General features: G+C 53.1%; 4 protein-coding genes and 1 pseudogene across 4 annotated transcripts in view; 3 read left to right on the top strand and 2 right to left on the bottom strand.

The window, feature by feature from the left end:
• Positions 1 to 414: 414 nt before the first annotated feature.
• Positions 415 to 2,218, top strand: LOC123113887 (UDP-glycosyltransferase 91D1-like). Its single transcript, XM_044535207.1, has one exon. The coding sequence runs from the start codon at positions 642 to 644 to the stop codon at positions 2,025 to 2,027; it is 1,386 nt and encodes a 461-aa protein (XP_044391142.1). The 5' UTR covers positions 415 to 641; the 3' UTR covers positions 2,028 to 2,218.
• A 1,926-nt stretch (positions 2,219 to 4,144) lies between these two features.
• Positions 4,145 to 7,070, bottom strand: LOC123113886 (DUF21 domain-containing protein At1g55930, chloroplastic). Its single transcript, XM_044535206.1, has one exon. The coding sequence runs from the start codon at positions 6,997 to 6,999 to the stop codon at positions 4,909 to 4,911; it is 2,091 nt and encodes a 696-aa protein (XP_044391141.1). The 5' UTR covers positions 7,000 to 7,070; the 3' UTR covers positions 4,145 to 4,908.
• A 3,126-nt stretch (positions 7,071 to 10,196) lies between these two features.
• On the top strand, positions 10,197 to 12,003 carry LOC123113884 (UDP-glycosyltransferase 91D2). Its single transcript, XM_044535205.1, has 2 exons — positions 10,197 to 11,839; positions 11,919 to 12,003. The coding sequence occupies exons 1-2, from the start codon at positions 10,506 to 10,508 to the stop codon at positions 11,962 to 11,964; spliced, it is 1,380 nt and encodes a 459-aa protein (XP_044391140.1). The 5' UTR covers positions 10,197 to 10,505; the 3' UTR covers positions 11,965 to 12,003.
• A 984-nt stretch (positions 12,004 to 12,987) lies between these two features.
• LOC123115174 (UDP-glycosyltransferase 91D2-like) lies at positions 12,988 to 16,701 on the top strand (annotated as a pseudogene).
• A 5,867-nt stretch (positions 16,702 to 22,568) lies between these two features.
• The window catches only part of LOC123115173 (UDP-glycosyltransferase 91D2-like), a 93,737-nt gene continuing 92,389 nt past the window's right edge, over positions 22,569 to 23,916 (bottom strand). The window contains exon 2 of the mRNA XM_044536412.1: positions 22,569 to 23,613. Coding sequence (XP_044392347.1) covers positions 22,642 to 23,613 — 972 coding nt within the window. The 3' untranslated portion in view covers positions 22,569 to 22,641. The remainder of the gene's footprint in view (positions 23,614 to 23,916) is intronic.

Below are 23,916 nucleotides of genomic sequence, written 5' to 3'. Positions count from 1 at the left end.
TAAATCAGTTATGTCTTTTAAACCCATATTCTGATTTCTCAAACTTTTTATACAACCAAACTCCTCGCGTAAAAACCTTCAGGTCGATTTTTGTGTGGTTCCAATCTATTTTTTGAATTGAGTGTATTTGTTTTTATAAACAAGTAAAATCAGTTTTTGGAATGAGTGAATTTAACTTTTAAAATAGAGTGAAATCGGTGTTAAAATGAGTGAAATTTGTTTTCGAAACAAGGGAAACCATGTTTTAAAAAGAGTGAAATTTGTTTCTTGATTTGTTAGAATCATTTCTGAAATGACTGAAATATGTTTTTCAAAATGACCGGAATATCGACAATAGCACCTCGTAGTCGATAAAAACAACTCCCCCAAACATTCGTCCAAAAGACTAATAAAATAAATAAGTAAAATGCAAGAACAAGATTTACCGCTTGAAGGTGAGGCCGAGTAGAGAGTCCTACTTGACCACTACGGCCGGGCGTGGAAAGTAAGCGTCGACACTACCCAACAAATACACGGAATCTCATTTCGCCCAGCCCACCGCGTGAGCAGAGCACTGAGCCCGAACAGAGAGCACCACCAAGCTCCCGATTCCAGGCCACGCACCACCTAGTGGACGAGCTAGCTACCTCCTGATCTTCGCCATGGACGACGCCGGGCCATCATCCTCGCCGCTGCGCATCGTGATCGTCCCGTGGCTCGCGCTGGGCCACCTGCTCCCGTGCCTGGAGCTCGCCGAGCGGCTCGCGTCCCGGGGCCACCGCGTGTCCTACGTCTCCACGCCGCGCAACCTCGCGCGCCTCCCGCCGCCGGCGCCGCGCGTGGAGCTCGTGGCGCTCCCGCTGCCGCGCGTGGACGGGCTCCCCGACGGCGCCGAGTCCACCAACGACGTCCCGGAAGGCCAGCGGGAGCTCCACTGGAAGGCCTTCGACGGCCTCGCCGCGCCCTTCGCGGAGTTCCTGGCCGCCGCGTGCGCCGGCGAGGCCACGAGGCCTCACTGGATCATCGCCGACACTTTCCACCACTGGGCCGCCGCCGCCGCCCTGGAGCACCGGGTGCCGTGCGCGATGCTTCCCCCGACCGCGGCTTTGATCGCCACCGTGCTTAGTCACAGCCAGCCGTCGGAGCACGACGGAGCGCGCGCTCCTCCCCGTTACGAACGAGAGGGGAGGGAGCCGATTTACAACGACCATGGCGTGTCGGGTATGTCCATCATGCAGCGCTTATTGTTGACAAAGGAGAGGTGCACGGTCGTGGCCATCCGGAGCTGCGTCGAGTGGGAACCCGAGTTCTTCCCGCTGGCGGCGACGATCCTCGGCAAGCCGGTCGTTCCTCTCGGCCTTCTGCCGCCCTCAGCCGATGCAGCCCGCCGTGCCGCCACCAGCGGAGCAGAGCATGCCACCGTGCGCTGGCTGGACGCGCAGCCGCCCGGCTCGGTGGCGTACGTGGCGTTGGGGAGCGAGGTGCCGCTGCGCATGGAGCAGGAGCACGAGCTGGCCCTCGGGCTGGAGCGCTCCGGGATTGACTTCCTCTGGGCTCTCAGGAAACCCAGCGGCGCCGGCGCGGCCGCCGTCGACGCCGACATCCTCCCTCCTGGTTTCCAAGAGCGCACGCGTGGCCAGGGGCTGGTGACCACGGAGTGGGTTCCCCAGATGAGCATCCTGGCGCACGCGGCCGTGGGCGGGTTCCTGACGCACTGCGGCCGGAGCTCGCTGATCGAGGGCCTCCTGTTCGGGCACCCGCTCGTCATGCTGCCCATCTTCGGTGACCAGGGGCCGAACGCAAGGCAAATGGAGGCGAAGAAGGTGGGGCTGCAGGTGGCGAGGGACGAGAACGACGGCTCGTTCGACCGCCGTGTCGTCGCGGCGGCGGTCCGGGCCGTCATGGCTGACGGAGAGGCGAGGAGGGGCTTCTTGGCAGGCGCAGCGAGGATGCAGGAGGTGGTAGCAGATACAGAGCGGCATGAGAGATACATCGACCAGTTTGTACAGCAGCTCAGATCTTACTCCGCTGTAGGTGCAACGAATTGATGCCAATTTCACTACTGTTTCAGATTACTTTGGCAGCAACCCATTCAAAGAATATGTGGGGCACTGATTCAAGTTCCTACAGAAAAAACATTTCAAGTGGTTTCTTCATATGCATCTTGCTCAAGTTGTCTCTAGTCATAATTTTATTCTGAGAAATAACCACAGGAACTCATGAAGTTTAGGGGCTTTCAGTTTCCAAACAGCAGGAAGGTAGATAGGTATGATATGACTCTGCTGAAATTAACAAAAATTTATAGAGAGAGCTAGAGTAAACACCCATCGATTCATACTGCCAGATAATCTCATTCCCATGTAATGAAAAGTTAATGCTCTACTAACAGGTAGGTTTTCTAGGTTTTGACATTGTTGTATAGGCTTCGGGGGTAAAACTCCTACGAAAAAGTACAGTTGACTTGGCGGCCATCTGAGACATCCTGTATAGTTGTATTAACCTCATTGGCAAATGGCAATATGATACAAGTCCCATTGCTAACATGGTCATGTCACCTTTACCGATCTTCCGGCGACACCCTAATCTAACATATTTGGAGGCCCAAATGACACCTTTCCAGATGAAAGAAGCACAAGTGTCTTTACAACACACTACATCGGGTTTAGTATTTGCTACTGTACTCAGCATCTACAGTAATTTATGGTGCCCTTCAAAATCATTCCGCATGCAGTTGGCCAATTGAGTGTTGATCATTTCTAAAGCCCATGTGAGGAGTTTAAAAAAGGAGAGTATGTGGCACAGGGATACTCGCTAAACAGGAATGAGAGTAAGCATGACAAAGTTCAGTCTAAACAAGTTTAAATCATTGCTACCCCAAGCAATCACTATGACATCCCATATTCTTTGCTAAAGCATACTGTAAAAGAAAGGCCATCAAACAAGTTTAAATCATTGCTTCCCCAAGCAATCACTATGACATCCCATATTCTTTGCTAAAGCATACTGTAAAAGAAAGGCCATCAAGGCCTGGAGCTCCATCAGAAGAAGAATAAAAAGCAACATCTTTCATTTCCTCCTCGGAGAAAGGTGCATCAAGTGAATTCATTTCCTTAAGTTAACTTTTCCTCTTCTCTAAAGAAATCTTCTCCAAGGGATGATATGTCAGGTCTGTTCTCAAAGCTAACAAGATATTTGTAGTAATCAGTTGCTACCTCTATCGTCCTCCACTTCAGTTACATTACAAGGCCCTCATGTCCTTCTAGTTCATGGATTAGGGCTTTCCTCTCCCTTTGATTAGCAAGATGTACTTGTATCCCCCTAGAGAAAATATCTGTCCCTAGATCTCTAGCCTTAGTTTCTTCCCATCACCCAAAGATGAAAAGCTATTCATTTCTATAATAACCTCCTGCATTCTAGCATGATCTACATAAGACACATAGGATATCTCAGATTCATATCTAAGGCCCCGTTTCGATTAGCGTTTCAACTCATTTCTGGCCGGTTTAGGATACAGAGACCCGCCCGTCGTTTTCATTCCAGGCAGGAATCAAGAGGTGACCTGTAATTTACACTTGTAAAATAAATACAGGTGTAAAGATTTACACCCATTCCAAGCAGGGCCTAAGAGATCATACTCAAACATACTTTTCTTATGGTCTCTCATTGCAGCCTCTATGTTAGCACTCCAACCCATTTATGGTTTCTTAAACATTCTTACTTTAAATTGCCAAACATCTATATAGTTGGAACAATCACAGTGACTATTCCAAGCTTCCTAATAGTTTCAAGAATTCAGTCCTGGCCAACCACCTTCTCAAACTTAAACTAGATTTCCTAGGTGTTATAGGCAGGTTCCCACAGAAAAAGTGACATGATCACTGCCAAGCCTCATAAAGGGAAAATAGCATCTAAATTGTGGTGCAAAAGATCCTATCAATCCTAGACGTAATAAAGTTTCTCTGGTTGTTAGCCCAGGTAAACTGTCTACCAGATAAGTGAATGTGGATGAGAGACCAGATATCTACCCATGCATTAAACCTATCACGCCATTTAAAATCCAGAGAGTCACTATTCTTATCAGATTGATATCTAACTAAACTAAAATCCCCACCTATAACAGTAGGAACATGGCAGAGGCACTCAATGAACAGATCATGCAATTCAGTTATGAAAAGTTGGATCCAGGAATTGACTTATTTTTACGAGCTGCACCGCGACAAAACTTACTGGTTAAAAAAGCACTCACAATGCTCTTCCCCGCTGCCACCACTAAAGCCCCACACACACACACAGAAAGCAGACCAAAGTAGCCAGACAAACGAAAACTCCACCAACTCAACACGAGAGCAGTCAATCATCGCATGTCTCTTCATCGATCATCAGTGGGGGTGCATGGCACTGAAGGCACACTGATGTTCTCCTCCATCGCGCTGCTGCAGCAAAGGTTCAGCGAGCTGGAGAGGATCAAGGAGAAACGGGAGGTGAGGCTTTACCAGATACTCGCCCCTCACGGGCCCGACTTCACTCACATTGTCAGTAACAAAACCAGAATCGAACAGAGTCGCCGGTCAGATGATTCTTCCACCCAGAGCTGCTGCATCCATACAGGCCTCTGTGTGGCACTACTGCCTTCTGTCCGGTCATGCCAGCCATCACAACTGCTTCGGAATGCAAAACCATCCAGCTCGGCAGCGATTCGCTCACTGTGGCCCAGCGAAGTTGATGTCTGACACCTCATTGCACCTCTAGATTACTACTACTGCTACTAGAAATGTTGTCCTAAGCTGTTAGTCTTCGCAGTCTCCTCAGTGTTACTGTCGCTGTTTTCCATAGCCTATTATGTTTCCCTCTTTTCTCTTCTTCGGTTGTATGTTGCAACAAGGGGCAGGAGGTTGGTGAGCTGTAATTATTGCCAGTAGTACAATGGTGCTAATTGTTTACTTTGTTACCTTGTCCCATAGAACTGCCAGAATCTTCTAGCTCTGCACTATCATCTGAGTATGAAACTAGCTCTGCAGGGCAACCATTTTCTGTTATATCAGGGCACTCATCGTCATCATCACTGTCGGAAGAATTACCAGAGTCCTTCTTCTTCCGTTTGATAATCTTTTTTGACATCAGCCGGTTGACACCCTTGTTGTCAACGTCTACACATTCGCTGCTTATTGGCTTGAAACATACTTTGCTGACCTTTCTTGCATTAGCTTCGAGTATCTCAAGTTCATAAGCTTGAGTTGCTTCTCGTTCATCTTGGTGATCAGATCCTTCGTCCTGATATTCACCATTCTCCTCACTTTTATCCCTCTCGAGTATCACAAGCATTTTCCCACCTTCTTCTGGTATATAGCCAAAGGACTCACAAACAAAACCAGACACGGTCTCATACTGATGGCCCTCTGGTATTTTAACACCAAGCTCTTCAGAAAGATCGTCTATAGATGTGTTTGCATCAACAACAAATGTTCCATCTTCCAGCATTACTATATTACCTGTTTTCTTCTGGATTTCCTCCTTTGAATCATTTTCATCAAAGATTTCACCAACTATTTCTTCCACCACATCTTCTAATGTCACGATACCAATCGTTCCACCATACTCATTGAGGACCACTGCCATATGAACCTGTCTGATCCGGAACTCTCTCAGCAGGTTCCAAACGGACATTGAATCTGGGACAAAGTATATAGGCATATGTGCAATTTCCTTAACAGTGATGTCCTTCAACTTCTCAGCCTCTTCAACGTATTCAAGCATGTCCATTGCATATACAATTCCCACGATATTATCTATGCGCTCCTCAAATACAGGAACTCTAGAGTACTGGTGGGTTTCCCATAGGTTTTTGAAATCAATCAGTGTTGCGGCTGCATCAATTGCGACCACATCTACCAAAGGTGTCATCACCTCCCTGACATGCGTGTCTTTAATCTCGAGCACATTCTCAATCATATCCTGCTCATCTTCCGCAATTGCACCACTCAACTCCGCTCCCCGGAGCATTAGCTTCAGTTCATCCTCAGTCACATATGGCTCACTTCTCCCTTTCAGGCCTAGAAGCTTTAGAATTCCCATGGATATAATTGTAACAATACGCCCAACGGGATACAGGATGATTGAAAGCCAAGCGATTGGTCTGACCACAAACCTGGCAACTTCTGTGGCATTGTGGACTGCAACATTCTTGGGTGTGATTTCTGTAAGAAGGAGAACGGCAACAGTCATGACACCTGTTGCTGCACTGACACCTGCTTCACCAAACATTGCTGTGGCTGCCTCGGTGACAATGGCTGTCGCGCCAATGTTAACCACGGTTGTGCCGATGAGTATGGTTGTGAGGAAGCGAGTGACATCATTTCGGAGCATTTTGAACACGCCGTTCTCAGGTTCCTTGTCAGCCAGCTCGCGGACCTTCCAGGGCCAGAGCGTGGTGATGGAGGTCTCGGCCATGGAGAAGAAGGCGGAGAGACCGAGTAACAGGGCGAGAACAAGGCCCTGCTCCCTGAGCAGCTGCAGAACCTGGAGCACCGTGGGCCAGCTCCCTCGCAGGCGCAGCGCCACCCAGCCGACCACATCGGCCGCCTCCACCGCCGTGGACGCCCCCGCGCCTGCGCCCGCCGCGGCGGCCCCCGCGGCAAGCGCCCGATGGCACCACACCGCCGCCAGCGCGCTGCAGATAAGCGCCACTGCGACCCTCCTCGCAGCCGCCAGCCGGCTGCCCGGTTCATCCTCAGCCTCCGCCCCCAGGGGAGGAGCAGCCGCCGGCCGGCCCGATTCATCCGCAGCCTCCACCCCCAGCGGAGGAGCGACCGTCACCCGGAGGGGAAGGACGGAAGCGGAGGCGGGGACGAGCAGGGGGCGCCTGGCGACGCCGCGGAGCCACGGACGGTAGGGGGAGGGGGAGGCGGAGCGGTACGGGGGCTTGGTGGGGGCGCGGGGCGACTGGATCTGGAGCCGCGGGAGCCTGCTGCCGGCGAGGAGCAGCGAGGCCGTGGAGGGGAATGGGGTGGAAGGGGGCGACATGGCGCCGGCCGGCGGCGGGATTGTGAGGTGGATTGGACGGGCGGAGGGTGGTTGCGTGAGGGGACGAAGCGGGGATGATGCCATCGAGCCAGAGGTACGGGGGTGGGGCCGGCCGCCGGTGCGCAACAAACCTGGCCACGTGGGCATGGGCCGGCGCGCATGGACGTGTCGGCCATTTTGTAAATGGGCTGTGCCGTGACGGCCGGAAGGTCCGGCCATGGGGATCGGCCCGGCACGGCACAGCCGCGGGCCGGCCGGTGTTACTTTTCGGCCTTGTGGGCCATTTCAGCCATCCGAGCCTTTTATTTTTTAATTCAGGAAAAACTAAATTAAGAGAAAAATATTGAGAAATACAAAAAGAATATCAAAGAGACAAAGTGTCATATGAATAAATATTGAGCTTTATTAGTAGATGTCTCATTAAAACCTTCTAGGTAAAACTCCCCTTGAAGCAGAGTACAAAGCTTGCTCAAAATTACAAGAAGGAAAAGAAAATTGCAAAGGTAACAACTAATCTTCTGGTTGTTCATTGTCTAGGTAATGATTTTCGAACGTGGATGTAGATCTGTGTTATGTGTGGTGTGTTGGGCTCTTCGTCTGGCTAGTTCCTCATCTTTCACGCCCACAAACAGTCCCTCGAACCGAAGACAAAGGGCATGTTTGGTTGGAGGTCTGAGCTTCATGCCTGGGTAAAGAGTCTGCCAGTGTGGAGCCTGGTAGTTCCTTGCTTTTGTGCCTGGTGTGGCTGGCCTGGACAACATCTATTTTGTTCGTGGCTTGGCCTGGTGAAATATTAAAATAATTTACTAGCATGGTCGAAGGTGATTGAAGGCCCATAATGTCAACGAGGCGGGAAAACAGTGCCCAGGCAGCTACCCAGGCGTCCTTTTCTCAGCGCATCCTAGTCGAGGCTAAGCACACTACCTGGATCAGATTCCAGCCTAAACAAAATGTCAGGTAACCTGGCCAGGTTAGCAACAACTTTTTCAGGACATCAACCAAACAGGCTTCAGGCACATTTCAGGGACACTCCAGGCCAGGCACGACTTAGTGTGGACACTATCCAAACAGACCCGAAAAGCACGACCTATCTACTTGGTTGCAAGCGTACAATCTTCACGATCCAGCAGCGCTTCACCATCCAAAGCTAATTGTTGCCGGAGAATTGGAGGGAGGAGATTAGAACCACACTAGGCTTCTAATTATGAGGATTAGAGAAACTAGACCAATCTCTAATTAGTCAGCTAGGACCAATTAGAACTAGGGCTAGATGAACTAGAGGAGGCTCCAAAATTTGTGTATCCAAAAGAGCTCAATATCTCATGTATATATAGGCTGGAGGGGACATGGGGCGGCCAAGAGGAGGGGAAGGACTCCCCTCCCCTTGTGTCGGCCAAAGGGGGAAGGGGGGCGCCTCCCCCTCTTAGGCCTTGGTGACCCAATTCTTCCTCCACTTCTTGGTCTTTTAAGGCCCGTTGATATTTAAATTAATAAAAAGCCTTCTAATAATTAATAAATCATTTTATATATAATTTAACATCATCAAAAACATTTTCCACCTATATATTAATTATCGGGAATACCCGGTATTGCCCGATAAACTCTGAAACCCTTCCGGTGACCCCGAAACGCTTCGTATCCTCTTGAAACTATTTCAAATATTTATGAATCAATTCCACAAATATATTATCATCACTACCGTCCCACTAACACTCTGTAGATCGTGATTGCCTTAATCTTGTGAGCCCGTAGGTTCAGTAACTCGTAGACATGAACGAAACCGTCCGTTAAATGACCGATAGCGGAACAGTGGACGCCCATATTCGAGTGAGCTTTTGGTTATCATGTGGTGTTCCGTTTGCTTCGGGATACTTCACAAAACCCAGGATGCATCGGTATCCTCCCGAGTCATCACATGCTCACTATACCGTTATCCTCATTACTGGTTTTATTCTTCTTTCTCGTTGTCGTGCTCCGACATCCCCGTGACATAGTCACATGTGTCTGGCCATACGATGATGGATGTCGTCACACCGAGAGGACCCTAAGAATATCTCTCCATCGCCGGAGGAGCAAATCCCACTCTCAAGCTATCTAGTCCCTTGTTAAATTTTTCGATGAGCCTGTAAGTTGTTGTTATGATCTCCGTGTTGTGATGTTACAATAACTAGCTAACTTACTATAAGTATCTCTCTCATCATTAACTCGCTGCCATATAGGCAAATTTGCTGAATTGGACTCGATGTTACTGCTGAAGTTACACCCACTGTGGCTAGTCTGAATCGGTCTCGGCAACAATGGTTCGAGAGCGAGAAAACCAACGTTGTTGCAAGTAATGCTGAGAGAAGATTAGGAAGACATCTAGGTCTGCTAGACTGTGACCTAGAGCAGTAAACGAAGCACATTTGAGGTGGAGACTCCTCACGGAGGGTTGATGTTGAGACTTCTGCTACGAATTCAGTTGGTAAAAGTATTACCTCGATCAAGGGTGGTGTTAAAATTTCAATAAAATCAATGGTTGGATGTTTATAATTTAATGCGATTTTCTATATTTTTTCTGGTTAACCCGACATTTATTTTTGGTATACAATAGATTTATCATCTAAAAAGTCTACATAAGAGTATTTTCCTTGCAAGAATGGAATGAACAAAAACACACACGTGGCGTTTAGGCTACGGTGCTGTCTAACGACTGTACAAGAATGAAAGTAACATACTTGACTATTTTGAAATTCATTAGCATACGGCATTTGTACTATTCGGATTATCGAGAATCAGTAATGCTACACGTACAAATGAGTTGCATGGTTTTTTAAAGAGGATTAACTTAATTGGTCAATAGGTGGGGAGGCAGCTCCCTCCGTCCTTTAAAGAGTGTACTTCTAACTTTTTTGGAAAGTCAAACTTTTTTATATTTGACCGTGTTTATATAATAATACATCAACATTTATGCCATCAAATTAGTAGCATTAGATTTGTGATAAAATATACTTTCATCATATACCTATTTGATTTCACAAACATTGATATATTTTTGCACAAACTCGGTCAAACTTTGAAATAGTTTGACCCTCCAACAAAGTTGGGAGTACACTCTTTAAAGGACGGAGGGAGTAGTAGATAAAAAAAGTTTGTAAACTTATGTATTTATTTGTATGTCTAGCATTTTTTTCCAAGGAGGACCTCACTTCCTTTTCATAAGACACGTATCCAGTCTCATTTATATGCGCATGATCCAGACTCTGACAACCATTTCTACACTTTGTCCACGTGGAGAGATTGACCAATGACCATCCATGCATGTACTTGCCGTGCAGAACACGCACGGTGAGGCCAAGTTGCACACTCCTACGTACTGCAGTGGACTGGAATGTACGTATAAACGTTGATCGACAATAGCTACACGCCGAGCCAACAAATATTACTACCGTGTGAGCGGAGCAGAGCACTGGGCACCACAAAGCTAACCTCCCGGTTCTTCTAGCCACGCTCCTGATCTCTTCGCCATGGACGCCGTGTCCTCATGCTCGCCGCTGCGCATTGTGATCGTCCCGTGGCTCGCATTCGGCCACATGCTCCCGTACCTGGAACTCTCCGAGCGGCTCGCCGCGCGGGGCCACCGCGTGTCCTATGTCTCCACGCCGCGCAATCTCGCCCGCCTCCCGCTCCCGCTGCGCCCCGCGGCGGCGCCGCGCGTGGACCTCGTCGCGCTCCCTCTCCCGCGCGTCGACGACCTCGCCGACGGCGCCGAGTCCACCAACGACGTCCCCGACGACGACCGCGAGCTCCACTGGAAGGCCTTCGACGGCCTCGCCGCGCCGTTCGCGGAGTTCCTGGCCGCCGCGTGCGCCGACGAGACCACGCGGCCTCACTGGATCATCGCCGACTCTTTCCACCACTGGGCAGCCGCCGCCGCCCTAGAGCACCAGGTGCCATGCGCGATGCTTCTCCCGACCGCTGCGTTGATCGCCACCGCGCCCCACCTGCCGCCGGAGCACCGTGGAGCACGTGATCTTCCCCGTTACGAGCAGGAGGTGATGGACCCGGCTTACAACAACTATGGCATATCGGGTATGTCCATCATCCGGCGCTTTAACTTGACAAAAGACAGGTGCACCGTCGCGGCCATGCGGAGCTGCATCGAGTGGGAACCCGAGTCCTTCCCACTGGCGGCGCCGCTCCTCGGCAAGCCGGTCGTTCCCCTCGGCCTTCTGCCGCCGTCAGCCGACGGAGCCCGCCGTGCCGCTGCCAAAGGAGCAGAGCATGCCACCGTGCGCTGGCTGGACGCGCAGCCTCCCGACTCCGTTGTTTACGTCGCCCTAGGAAGCGAGGTGCCGCTGCGCGTGGAGCAGGTGCACGAGCTGGCCTTCGGGCTGGAGCTCGCCGGGACGCGCTTCCTCTGGGCCCTGAGAAAGCCTAGCGGTGCCGCTGTACTCGACGACGATGGCGTGGACATGCTTCCTCCTGGTTTCCAAGAGCGCACTCGCGGCCAGGGGCTGGTGACCACGGGATGGGTTCCTCAGGTAAACATCCTGGGGCACACGGCCGTGGGCGGGTTCCTGACACATTGCGGCCGGAACTCGCTGATCGAGGGCCTCATGTTCGGGCACCCGCTTGTCATGCTGCCCATCTTCGGCGACCAAGGGCCAAACGCGCGGCAAATGGAGGCGAAGAACGTGGGGTTGCAGGTGGCGAGGAATCAGGACGACGGGTCGTTCGACCGCCACGGCGTCGCGACAGCGGTCCGGGCCGTCATGGTTGACGAAGAGGCCAGGAGGGGCTTCGTGGCAGGTGCAGCGAAGATGCAGGCGGTAGTAGCTGATACGGAACTTCACGATAGGTACATCGACGAATTTGTCAAGCACCTCAGATCTTACTACGCCGCTTCATGTGCAAACTGATGGCAGCTTCATTTTCAGTGCTGCCGCCTCGAACTCCACCTCCAGCTTGGCTCTTACTTCATGATAAATAAGAAAAGGGATAAGTATATTTTTCGTTCCTCAATTCTCTCAAAAAGGATAAAAATGGTCCCTCAACTCTCAAACCAGCAAATCTTAGTCCCTCAATTTTTAAAACCGGTTAAGTTCAGTCCCTCATGTCGCTTGAGTGGTTTTTGTGCTGACGTGGACATGGTTTTGAGTAAAACCAGACACATTACAGGTTTGACCGCCTGGTCATACAGTTTGACTGCCACGTCGTGGAGCCACCGCTCGTGCAGGAACTCGCGGCAACGGGCGCCGGCCGGAGGGCTGCAGTACCTCCTCGATCAGCAGCTCGTCCCGGCAATAGCATCACGCCTGAGCGCCGCCGGCGACACAGAGGAGGCGTAGCTAGCTGGTCTCGGTTGCAGCACTTTCCGTCTTGATTGCGTATGTAGTACCGAAGCTAGCTTGGTATCGGCGGGAAGACAACACGTGCGTACAGTAGAGGTGCTGGGTCGATTCACAAGGATGCTAGCTAGCTCCGTACTAGATAAATTTTCGCTGGATTGAAACACGCTCACAAGCAACACACGTAAACAACCCGCCAGCATAGCGAAGGCAGTCGTCGATGATGGAATTGTCGTCCTGCACGCCCAGACTCTCGTCGGGAGAGGAGCCCGTGCCTCAGCCGCATATGCCTGGTGCTCGAGAAGCATGTCCTTGAGCACCTCGACAGTGCAAAGAGCGAAGGCGGACTGCCGAAGTCGAGCCTAGACATGGATTCGCCCAGTAGCAGCCGATAGTGTCATGCATGAGGTTGCCCATGGACACCCTCGTGACCCTCGAGTTCGCGACGGGTCGATCGCAACCCGCGTGTTGTACGCAGCTACTCCTCCCAGCATGGCGTGGTGGTGCTGTCCTGCTCACCTGTTGGACAACGACTAGGCGGCGACACCGTACGGCCAATCGTGTGAGCGGTCAGGCCAGGAGGCCAAGGACAGCGACCGGCGACCGCACATGTAGGACAGGGAGCAGCACTTGGTAGAGAAGGGCAGGATCGGCCGCCATGGAGGTCTCCGCCATGCCCAGCTCTTCCTTCTCGGCCTGCTGGGCAAAGCCACTCATCGGAGGTACTATGACGCCGGGCAGGGTGCTGGGCGTGGCCTCGGCATCATCAAAGGGCACATCGTAGACCTGCTGTGGGACCCTTGACGCCACGGTTCGAAAATATGGCAGGCGCGCAACAGGTGTTTGATAAAATGCCAACTAAAACCATGCCAGGAAACCACCCAACCGACACAAGGGACTAAAGTTATCCGGTTTGAAAAGTTAAGGGACTGAGATTTGCTGGTTTCGAAGTTGGGGGACCATTTCCATACTTTTGAAACAATTGAGGGACGAAAAATATACTTTTCCCATACGAAGAAAATAAATCGCGTGTTTCATGCCTTTCTGCTTTACTGCAGCTATTGTATCTTTGACCTTTAGAGTTTTTATATTGTCAAAAGTTAATCTTTAGAGCTGAGTTACATACAGTACTCACTCCGTTCTTCTAACTTGTTTCTAAATCACACGTATGTGTTTGTTCATTTGGAAGAAAACTCCCTGACAGGTAGGCCCCCGCGTCGCTCCCACAGGGGCGACTCGGGCGGCGTAACCCTAGCCTGCCGCCGGCCCTCCCCCCACCTCTCCTCTCCCTCATCGCCACCGGAGGGGGGGGGGGGTGAATAGGCAACTAACAATTTTTAGACTTTTCTTTAACAAATTAAAACTTGCAATGAAATAGGTTGTCTAGATGTGCAACTACGTGGACAACCTATATGATGCAAAGACAATGAGCACGCAAGCACGCAATGGATATAACTCGAGTACGCTTGCAAAAGTAAAGGGACAAGATAATCAAGAGTGGAGCCGGTGGAGACGAGGATGTGTTACCGAAGTTCCTTCCTTTTAAGGGGAAGTACGTCTCCGTTAGAGCGGTGTGGAGGCACAATGCTCCCCAAGAAGCCACTAGGGCCACCGTAATCTCCTCACGCCCTCACACAATGCGAGATGCCGTGATTCCACTATTGGAGCCCTTGAAGGCGGCAACCGGACCTTTACAAACAAGATTGGGGCAATCTCCACAACAATTGGAGGCTCCCAACAACACCACGAAGCTTCACCACAATGGAGTATGGTTTTGAGGTGACCTCGACCATCTAGGGTGCTCAACACCCAAGAGTAACAAGATCCGCTAGGGATAAGGGGGGGGGAATCAAATTTCTCTTGGTGGAAGTGTAGATCTGGGCCTTCTCAACCAATCCCGAGCAAATCAACAAGTTTGATTGGCTAGGGAGAGAGATCGGGCGAAAATTGAGCTTGGAGCAACAATGGAGCTTTGGGGGAAAGAGGTAGGTCAACTTTGGGGAAGAAGACCCCTTTATATAGTGGGAAGAACAATCCAACCGTTATCCACTTATCAGGCCCGCACAGAGCGGTACTACCGCTGGGGAAGGGCGGTACTACCGCTCCGGGCGGTACTACCACTCCACCCAGCGGTACTGCCGCGCTGCCTGGGACCCTGACTCCAGGGCGGTACTACCGCCAGGGAAGAGCGGTACTACCGCTCTGGGCGGTACTACCGCTTAGACCCAGCGGTACTGCCGCGCTGCCCAGGGCCTTGTCGCCAGGGCGGTACTACCGCTAGGGAAGGGCAGTACTACCGCTTAGAGCGGTACTACCGCCCCTACTACCTCCCTTAGTGCCGCAAAACCCGACACGAAAAATTCGTTCGAGAATCGAGGCGGAAGTAGCCCAGACGCACAGCGGTACTACGTCCGAAACACCCAAGCGGTACTACCGCTCTGAGAGCGGTACTACCGCTCTGAGAGCGGTACTACCACTTGGAGCGGTACTACCGCTCTGAGAGCAGTACTACCGCTGTGGAGTTTTTGGCGGTACTACCGATGTGGACGCGGTACTACCGCTAGGGCAAAGCAGAGCATAGTAAGGGGAAAACAGCAGCTCCAGAGATGCGGAAGGAAAGACGACGGGTGTGATAATGATGTGTACGTGTGATTCCACCCAAGTCTTACCAAAATGGACCCCCTCTTGGTAGTACGGTGACTCCTACGAAACTAGTCCACCAACAACGAAACGAAGGAGCTACACCGTCTTGAATTACAACACCGAGGGGAGGAAATCGTCTCGTGCCAATGGATGAATCTCTGAAAGAACTAACGCACACGATTAGTCCGCACAAGCATTGTCATCAATCACCAAAACATATTGGGAATAAATATGCCCTTACAGGGTGCTAGCCGGGCCACTACCCAGACCATTCACCTAACCCTAACATCAAAAGTCGGAAGCCCCAGCTGAGCCACATACCGGGTCTGGGGTACAAACCGGTTCGACGCACTCGTGTGTCGTCGCCGCCATCTTCCACAGGTCCGTCTTTAGAGCAAATATTGAGGCTTCTACCTTGTCTGGCCACTCAGCCATCGACGTCACCACGACACCAGACAACTTCGTCCTCCTGCGCGAGTCCATCGCCACACGTCGGACGCCGAATCTCCACCGTGCCACACCGTCGAGATACGCCGCCATCAAGGAGTAGGATGAAGCACCGCTCCACCGAGTCCGACAGGGCTGCTGAAGACCAAGCACCGTGGAAGAAGGACTCCGAGGCTGAGCACATAGGTGGCAGAGCGCCAACGCACCGCCACCAAACGAACTCCGACCACGCCACCAACCGCCGCCAAGCGGGCTAGGGTTAGGGTTAACAAATTAAAACGAACTCCGACCACGCCACCAACCGCCACCAGGTGCCATGCGCGATGCTTCTCCAGACCGCTGCATTGATCGCCACTGCGCCCACCTACCGCCGGAGCACCGTGGAGCACATGATCTTCCCCGTTACGAGCAGGAGGTGATGGACCCGACTTACAACAACTATGGCATATCGGGTATGTCCATCATCTGGCGCTTTAACTTGACAAAAGAAAGGTGCACCGTCGCGGCCATGCGGAGTTGCATCGAGTGGGAACCCGAGTCCTTCCCACTGGCGGCGCCGCTCCTCGGCAAGCCGGTCGTTCCCCTCGGCCTGCTGCCGCCGTCAGCCGATGGAGCCTGCCGTGCCGCTGCCAAAGGAGCAGAGCATGCCACCGTGCGCTGGCTGGACGCGCAGCCTCCCGACTCCGTTGTTTACGTCGCCCTAGGAAGCGAGGTGCCGCTGCGCGTGGAGCAGGTGCACGATCTGGCCTTCGGGCTGGAGCTCGCCGGGACACGCTTCCTCTGGGCCCTGAGAAAGCCTAGCGGTGCCGCTGTACTCGACGACGATGGCGTGGACATGCTTCCTCCTGGTTTCCAAGAGCGCACTCGCGGCCAGGGGCTGGTGACCACGGGATGGGTTCCTCAGGTAAACATCCTGGGGCACATGACCGTGGGCGGGTTCTTGACGCATTGCGGCCGGAACTCGCTGATCGAGGGCCTCATGTTCGGGCACCCGCTTGTCCTTCTGCCCATCTTCGGCGACCAAGGGCCGAACGCGCGGCAAATGGAGGCGAAGAAGGTGGGTTTGCAGGTGGCGAGGAATCAGGACGACGAGTCGTTCGACCGCCACGGCGTCGCGACAGCGGTCCGGGCCGTCATGGTTGACGAAGAGGCCAGGAGGGGCTTCGTGGCAGGTGCAGCGAAGATGCAGGCGGTAGTAGCTGATACGGAACTTCACGATAGGTACATCGACGAATTTTTCGAGCACCTTAGATCTTACTACGCCGCTTCATGTGCAAACTGATTGCAGCTTCATTTTCAGTGCTGCCGCCTCGAACTCCACCTCCAGCTTGGCTCTTACTTCATGATAAATAATAAAAGGGATAAGTATATTTTTCGTCCCTCAATTCTCTCAAAAAAATAAAAATGGTCCCTCAACTCTCAAACCAGCAAATCTTAGTCCCTCAATTTTTAAAACCGGTTAAGTTCAGTCCCTCATGTCGCTTGAGTGGTTTTTGTACTGACATGGACATGGTTTTGAGTAAAACCAGACACATTACAGGTTTGACCGCCTGGTCACACAGTTTGACTGCCACATCGTGGAGCCACCGCTCGTGCAGGAACTCGCGGCAACGGGCGCTGGCCGGAGGGCTGCAGTACCTCCTCGATCAGCAGCTCGTCCCGGCAATAGCATCACGCCTGAGCGCCGCCGGCGACACAGAGGAGGCGTAGCTAGCTGGTCTCGGTTGCAGCACTTTCCGTCTTGATTCCGTATGTAGTACTGAAGCTAGCTTGGTTTCGGCGGGAAGACAACACGTGCGTACAGTAGAGGTGCTGGGTCGATTCACAAGGATGCTAGCTAGCTCCGTACTAGATAAATTTTCGCCGGATTGAAACACGCTCACAAGCAACACACATAAACGACCCGCCAGCATAGTGAAGGCAGTCATCGATGATGGAATTGTCGTCCTGCACGCCCAGACTCTCGTCGGGAGAGGAGCCCGTGCCTCAGCCGCATATGCCTGGAGCTCGAGAAGCATGTCCTTGAGCACCTCGACAGTGCAGAGAGCGAAGGCGGACTGCCGAAGTCGAGCCTAGACGTGGATTCGCCCAGTAGCAGCCGATAGTGTCATGCATGAGGTTGCCCATGGACACCCTGGTGACCCTCGAGTTCGCGACGGGTCGATCGCAACCCGCGTGTTGTACGCAGCTACTCCTCCCAGTGTGGCGTGGTGGTGCTGTCCTGCTCACCTGTTGGACAACGACTAGGCGGCGACACCGTACGGCCAATCGTGTGAGCGGTCAGGCCAGGAGGCCACGGACAGCGACCGGCGACCGCACAGGTAGGACAGGGGGCAGCGCTTGGTAGAGAAGGGCAGGATCGGCCGCCATGGAGGTCTCCGCCATGCCTAGCTCTTCCTTCTCGGCCTGCTGGGCAAAGCCACTCATCGGAGGTACTATGACGCCGGGCAGGGTGCTGGGCGTGGCCTCGGCATCATCAAAGGGCACATCGTAGACCTGCTGTGGGACCCTTGATGCCACGGTTCAAAAATATGGCAGGCGCGCAACAGGTGTTTGATAAAATGCCAACTAAAACCATGCCACGAAACCACCCAACCGACACAAGGGACTAAAGTTATCCGGTTTGAAAAGTTAAGGGACTGAGATTTGCTGGTTTCGAAGTTGGGGGACCATCTCCATACTTTTGAAACAATTGAGGGACGAAAAATATACTTTTCCCATAAGAAGAAAATAAATCGCGTGTTTCATGCCTTTCTGCTTTACTGCAGCTATTGTATCTTTGACCTTTAGAGTTTTTATATTGTCAAAAGTTAATCTTTAGAGCTGAGTTACATACAATACTCACTTCGTTCTTCTAACTTGTTTCTAAATCACACGTATGTGTTTGTTCATTTGGAAGAAAACTCCCTAATAGGCAGGCCCCCGCGTCGCTCCCACAGGGGCGACTCGGGCGGCGTAACCCTAGCCCGCCGCCGGCCCTCCCCCCACCTCTCCTCTCCCTCATCGCCACTGGAGGGGGGTGAATAGGCAACTAACAATTTTTAGACTTTTCTTTAACAAATTAAAACTTGCAATGAAATAGGTTGTCTAGATGTGCAACTACGTGGACAACCTATATGATGCAAAGACAATGAGCACGCAAGCAAGAAATGGATATAACTCGAGTAAGCTTGCAAAAGTAAAGGGACAAGATAACCAAGAGTGGAGCCGGTGGAGACGAGGATGTGTTACCGAAGTTCCTTCCTTTTTAGGGGAAGTACGTCTCCGTTAGAGCGGTGTGGAGGCACAATGCCCTCACACTATGCGAGATGCCCTCACACAATGCGAGATGCCATGATTCCACTATTGGAGCCCTTGAAGGCGGCAACCGGACCTTTACAAACAAGATTGGGGCAATCACCACAACAATTGGAGGCTCCCAACAACACCATGAAGCTTCACCACAATGGAGTATGGCTTCGAGGTGACCTCAACCGTCTAGGGTGCTCAACACCCGAGAGTAACAAGATCCGCTAGGGATAAGTGGGGGGAATCAAATTTCTCTGGGTGGAAGTGTAGATCTGGGCCTTCTCAACCAATCCCGAGCAAATCAACAAGTTTGATTGGCTAGGGAGAGAGATCGGGTGAAAATGGAGCTTGGAGCAACAATGGAGCTTTGGGGGAAAGAGGTAGGTCAACTTTGGGGAAGAAGACCCCTTTATATAGTGGGAAGAACAATCCAACCGTTATCCCACTTACCAGCCCCGCACAGAGCGGTACTACCGCTGGGGAAGGGTGGTACTACCGCTCCGGGCGGTACTACCGCTCCACCCAGCGGTACTGCCGCGCTGCCTGGGGCCCTGACTCCAGGGCGGTACTACCGCCAGGGAAGAGCGATACTACCGCTCCGGGCGGTACTACCGCTTAGACCCAGCGGTACTGCCGCGCTGCCCAGGGCCCTATCGCCAGGGCGGTACTACCGCTAGGGAAGGGCGGTACTACCGCTTAGAGCGGTACTACTGCCCCTACTACCTCCCTTAGTGCCGCAAAACCCGACACAAAAAATTCATTCGAGAATCGAGGCGGAAGTAGCCCAGACGCACAGCGGTACTACGGCCGAAACACCCAAGCGGTACTACCGCTCTGAGAGCGGTACTACCGCTGTGGAGTTTTCGGCGGTACTACCGATGTGGACGCAGTACTACCGCTAGGGCAAAGCAGAGCATAGTGAGGGGAAAACAGCAGCTCCAGAGATGCGGAAGGAAAGACGACGGGTGTGATAATGATGTGTACATGTGATTCCACCCAAGTCTTACCAAAACGGATCCCCTCTTGATAGTACGGTGACTCCTACAAAACTAGTCCACCAACAACGAAACGAAGGAGCTACACTATCTTGAATTACAACACCGAGGGGAGGAAATCGTCTCGTGCCAATGGATGAATCTCTGAAAGAACTAACGCACACGATTAGTCCGCACAAGCATTGTCATCAATCACCAAAACATATTGGGAATAAATATGCCCTTACAGGGTGCTAGCCGGGCCACTACCCAGACCATTCACCTAACCCTAACATCAAAAGTCGGAAGCCCCAGCTGAGCCACATACCGGGTCTGGGGTACAAACCGGTTCGACACACTCGTGTGTCGTCGCCACCATCTTCCACAGGTCCGTCTTCAGAGCAAATATTGAGGCTTCTACCTTGTCTGGCCACTCAGCCATCAACGTCACCACGACACCAGACAACTTCATCCTCCTGCGCGAGTCCATCGCCACACGTCGGACGCCGAATCTCCACCTTGCCACGCCGTCGAGATACGCCGCCATCAAGGAGTAGGATGAAGCACCGCTCCGCCAAGTCCGGCAGGGCTGCTGAAGACCAAGCACCGTGCAAGAAGGACTCCGAGGCTGAGCACATAGGTGGCAGAGCGCCAACGCACCGCCACCAAACGAACTCCGACCACGCCACCAACCGCCGCCAAGCAACCAAAGCATCACATCCACCCCAAGCTCACCACGAACGACACCCCCAAGAGGGTGACGACGCCCGGAGCGCCGCTGTCATTCGATCCGGCAAGGATTTGGGCTTTCGCTCGGCATACGAGCTGGGTGGAAGGAAGAGGGGAAGGAGGCGACCTGGACGGCGCCTACAAGAAGGGTACGACGCCCTCGGGCGTCGCTGCCGTCGTGGCCAGCACTGCTGGCCTCGGACTTCTCCAGAGTCACCTCCCACCTCCAGCCGCCCAACAAGTACAACTACGGCGACAAAGGCCGCCCAAATCAGGACCATCGGAGGCAGCCCTGGTTGAAGTAGACGGAGGCTTTCAGATCTGGATCGGGCGCCGTCGATACGCCCGCACCACAGCAGCCACCCGCCATCGCCTCGCTGCCCCCGCCGCCGAGGAAGAGCGGCCAACACCAACGAGCACCGGTCACCGCAAACCCGGCGTCGATCCACCAGCCGAGGCCGCCGCCATGGATCCAAAGCCCACCGAGGAAGAACGAGGCGGCCAGATCCTCGCCGCCACCTTCACCGGCGGCCAAGGGCCGCCGGCGGGCTAGGGTTACGCCATCCGAGTCGCCCCTGTGGGAGCGACGCGGGGGCCTGCCTGTCAGGGAGTTTTCTTCCAAATGAACAAACACATACGTGTGATTTAGAAACAAGTTAGAAGAACAGAGTGAGTACTGTATGTAACTCAGCTCTAAAGATTAACTTTCGACAATATAAAAACTCTAAAGGTCAAAGATACAATAGCTGCAGTAAAGCAGAAATGCATGAAACACGCGATTTATTTTCTTCTTATGGGAAAAGTATATTTTTCGTCCCTCAATTGTTTCAAAAGTATGGAAATGGTCCCCCAACTTCGAAACCAGCAAATCTCAGTCCCTTAACTTTTCAAACCGGATAAGTTTAGTCCCTTGTGTCGGTTGGGTGGTTTCGTGGCATGGTTTTAGTTGGCATTTTATCAAACACCTGTTGCGCGCCTGCCATATTTTCGAACCGTGGCGTCAAGGGTCCCACAGCAGGTCTACGATGTGCCCTTTGATGATGCCGAGGCCATGCCCAGCACCCTGCCCGGCGTCATAGTACCTCCAATGAGTGGCTTTGCCCAGCAGGCCGAGAAGGAAGAGCTGGGCATGGCGGAGACCTCCATGGCGGCCGATCCTGCCCTTCTCTACCAAGCGCTGCTCCCTGTCCTACCTGTGCGGTCGCCGGTCGCTGTCCGTGGCCTCCTGGCCTGACCGCTCACACGATTGGCCGTACGGTGTCGCCACCTAGTCGTTGTCCAACAGGTGAGCAGGACAGCACCACCACGCCATGCTGGGAGGAGTAGCTGCGTACAACACACGGGTTGCGATCGACCCGTCGCGAACTCGAGGGTCACCAGGGTGTCCATGGGCAACCTCATGCATGACACTACCGACTGCTATTGGGCGAATCCACGTCTAGGCTCGACTTCGGCAGTCCGCCTTCGCTCTCTGCACTGTCGAGGTGCTCAAGGACATGCTTCTCGAGCTCCAGGCATATGCGGCTGAGGCACGGGCTCCTCTCCCGACGAGAGTCTGGGCGTGCAGGACGACAATTCCATCATCGACGACTGCCTTCGCTATGCTGGCGGGTCGTTTACGTGTGTTGCTTGTGAGCGTGTTTCAATCCGGCAAAAATTTATCTAGTACAGAGCTAGCTAGCATCCTTGTGAATCGACCCAGCACCTCTACTGTACGCACGTGTTGTCTTCCCGCCGATACCAAGCTAGCTTCGGTACTACATACGCAATCAAGACGGAAAGTGCTACAACCGAGACCAGCTAGCTATGCCTCCTCTGTGTCACCGGCGGCGCTCAAGCGTGATGCTATTGTCGGGACGAGCTGCTGATCGAGGAGGTACTGCAGCCCTCCGGCCGGCGCCCGTTGCCGTGAGTTCCTGCACGAGTGGTGGCTCCACGATGTGGCAATCAAACTGTGTGACCAGGCGGTCAAACCTGTAATGTGTCTGGTTTTACTCAAAACCATGTCCATGTCAGCACAAAAACCACTCAAGCGACATGAGGGACTGAACTTAACCGGTTTTAAAAATTGAGGGACTAAGATTTGCTGGTTTGAGAGTTGAGGGACCATTTTTATTTTCTGAGAGAATTGAGGGACGAAAAATATACTTATCCCTTTTCTTATTTATCATGAAGTAAGAGCCAAGCTGGAGGTGGAGTTCGAGGCGGCAGCACTGAAAATGAAGCTGCCATCAGTTTGCACATGAAGCGGCGTAGTAAGATCTGAGGTGCTCGACAAATTCGTCGATGTACCTATCGTGAAGTTCCGTATCAGCTACTACCGCCTGCATCTTCGCTGCACCTGCCACGAAGCCCCTCCTGGCCTCTTCGTCAACCATGACGGCCCGGACCGCTGTCGCGACGCCGTGGCGGTCGAACGACCCGTCGTCCTGATTCCTCACCACCTGCAACCCCACCTTCTTCGCCTCCATTTGCCACGCGTTCGGCCCTTGGTCGCCGAAGATGGGCAGCATGACAAGTGGGTGCCCGAACATGAGGCCCTCGATCAGCGAGTTCCGGCCGCAATGCGTCAGGAACCTGCCCACGGCCGTGTGCCCTAGGATGTTTACCTGAGGAACCCATCCCGTGGTCACCAGCCCCTGGCCGCGAGTGCGCTCTTGGAAACCAGGAGGAAGCATGTCCACGCCATCGTCGTCGAGTACAGCGGCACCGCTAGGCTTTCTTAGGGCCCAGAGGAAGCGCGTCCCGGCGAGCTCTAGCCCGAAGGCCAGCTCGTGCACCTGCTCCACGCGCAGTGGCACCTCGCTTCCTAGGGCGACGTAAACAACAGAGTCGGGAGGCTGTGTGTCCAGCCAGCACACGGTGGCATGCTCTGCTCCTTTGGCAGCGGCACGGCGGGCTCCGTCGGCTGACGGCGGCAGAAGGCCGAGGGGAACGACCGGCTTGCCGAGGAGCGGCGCCGCCAATGGGAAGGACTCGGGTTCCCACTCGATGCAGCTCCGCATGGCCGCGACGGTGCACCTGTCTTTTGTCAAGTTAAAGCGCCGGATGATGGACATACCCGATATGCCATAGTTGTTGTAAGCCGGGTCCATCACCTCCTGCTCGTAACGGGGAAGAGCACGTGCTCCACGGTGCTCTGGCGGCAGGTGGGGCGCGGTGGCGATCAACGCAGCGGTCGGGAGAAGCATCACGTATGGCACCTGGTGGCGGTTGGTGGTGTGGTTGGAGTTCGTTTTAATTTGTTAACCCTAACCCTAGCCCGCTTGGCGGTGGTTGGTGGCGTGGTCGGAGTTCGTTTGGTGGTGGTGCATTGGCGCTCTGCCACCTATGTGCTCAGCCTCGGAGTCCTTCTTCCATGGTGCTTGGTCTTCAGCAGCCCTGCCGGACTCGGCGGAGCGGTGCTTCATCATACTTGATGGCGGCGTATCTCAACGGCGTGGCACGGTGGAGATTCGGCGTCCGACGTGTGGCGATGGACTCGCGCAGGAGGACGAAGTTTTCTG

This window comes from Triticum aestivum, chromosome 5B, assembly GCF_018294505.1.
Source record: "Triticum aestivum cultivar Chinese Spring chromosome 5B, IWGSC CS RefSeq v2.1, whole genome shotgun sequence".
NCBI lineage: Eukaryota > Viridiplantae > Streptophyta > Magnoliopsida > Poales > Poaceae > Triticum > Triticum aestivum.
This window is presented reverse-complemented; position numbering and strand designations above follow the sequence as displayed.

What these genes read in the sequence shown, in the direction of transcription:
- LOC123113887 (XM_044535207.1), top strand. Translation starts at nt 642, where the DNA reads ATGGACGACGCCGGGCCATCATCCTCGCCGCTGCGCATCGTGATCGTC.
- LOC123113886 (XM_044535206.1), bottom strand. Translation starts at nt 6,999, where the DNA reads ATGTCGCCCCCTTCCACCCCATTCCCCTCCACGGCCTCGCTGCTCCTC.
- LOC123113884 (XM_044535205.1), top strand. Translation starts at nt 10,506, where the DNA reads ATGGACGCCGTGTCCTCATGCTCGCCGCTGCGCATTGTGATCGTCCCG. An exon ending in GATACGGAACTTCACGATAG is followed by an intron (nt 11,840 to 11,918) that starts GTACATCGACGA and finishes CTTCATTTTCAG; the next exon opens with TGCTGCCGCCTCGAACTCCA.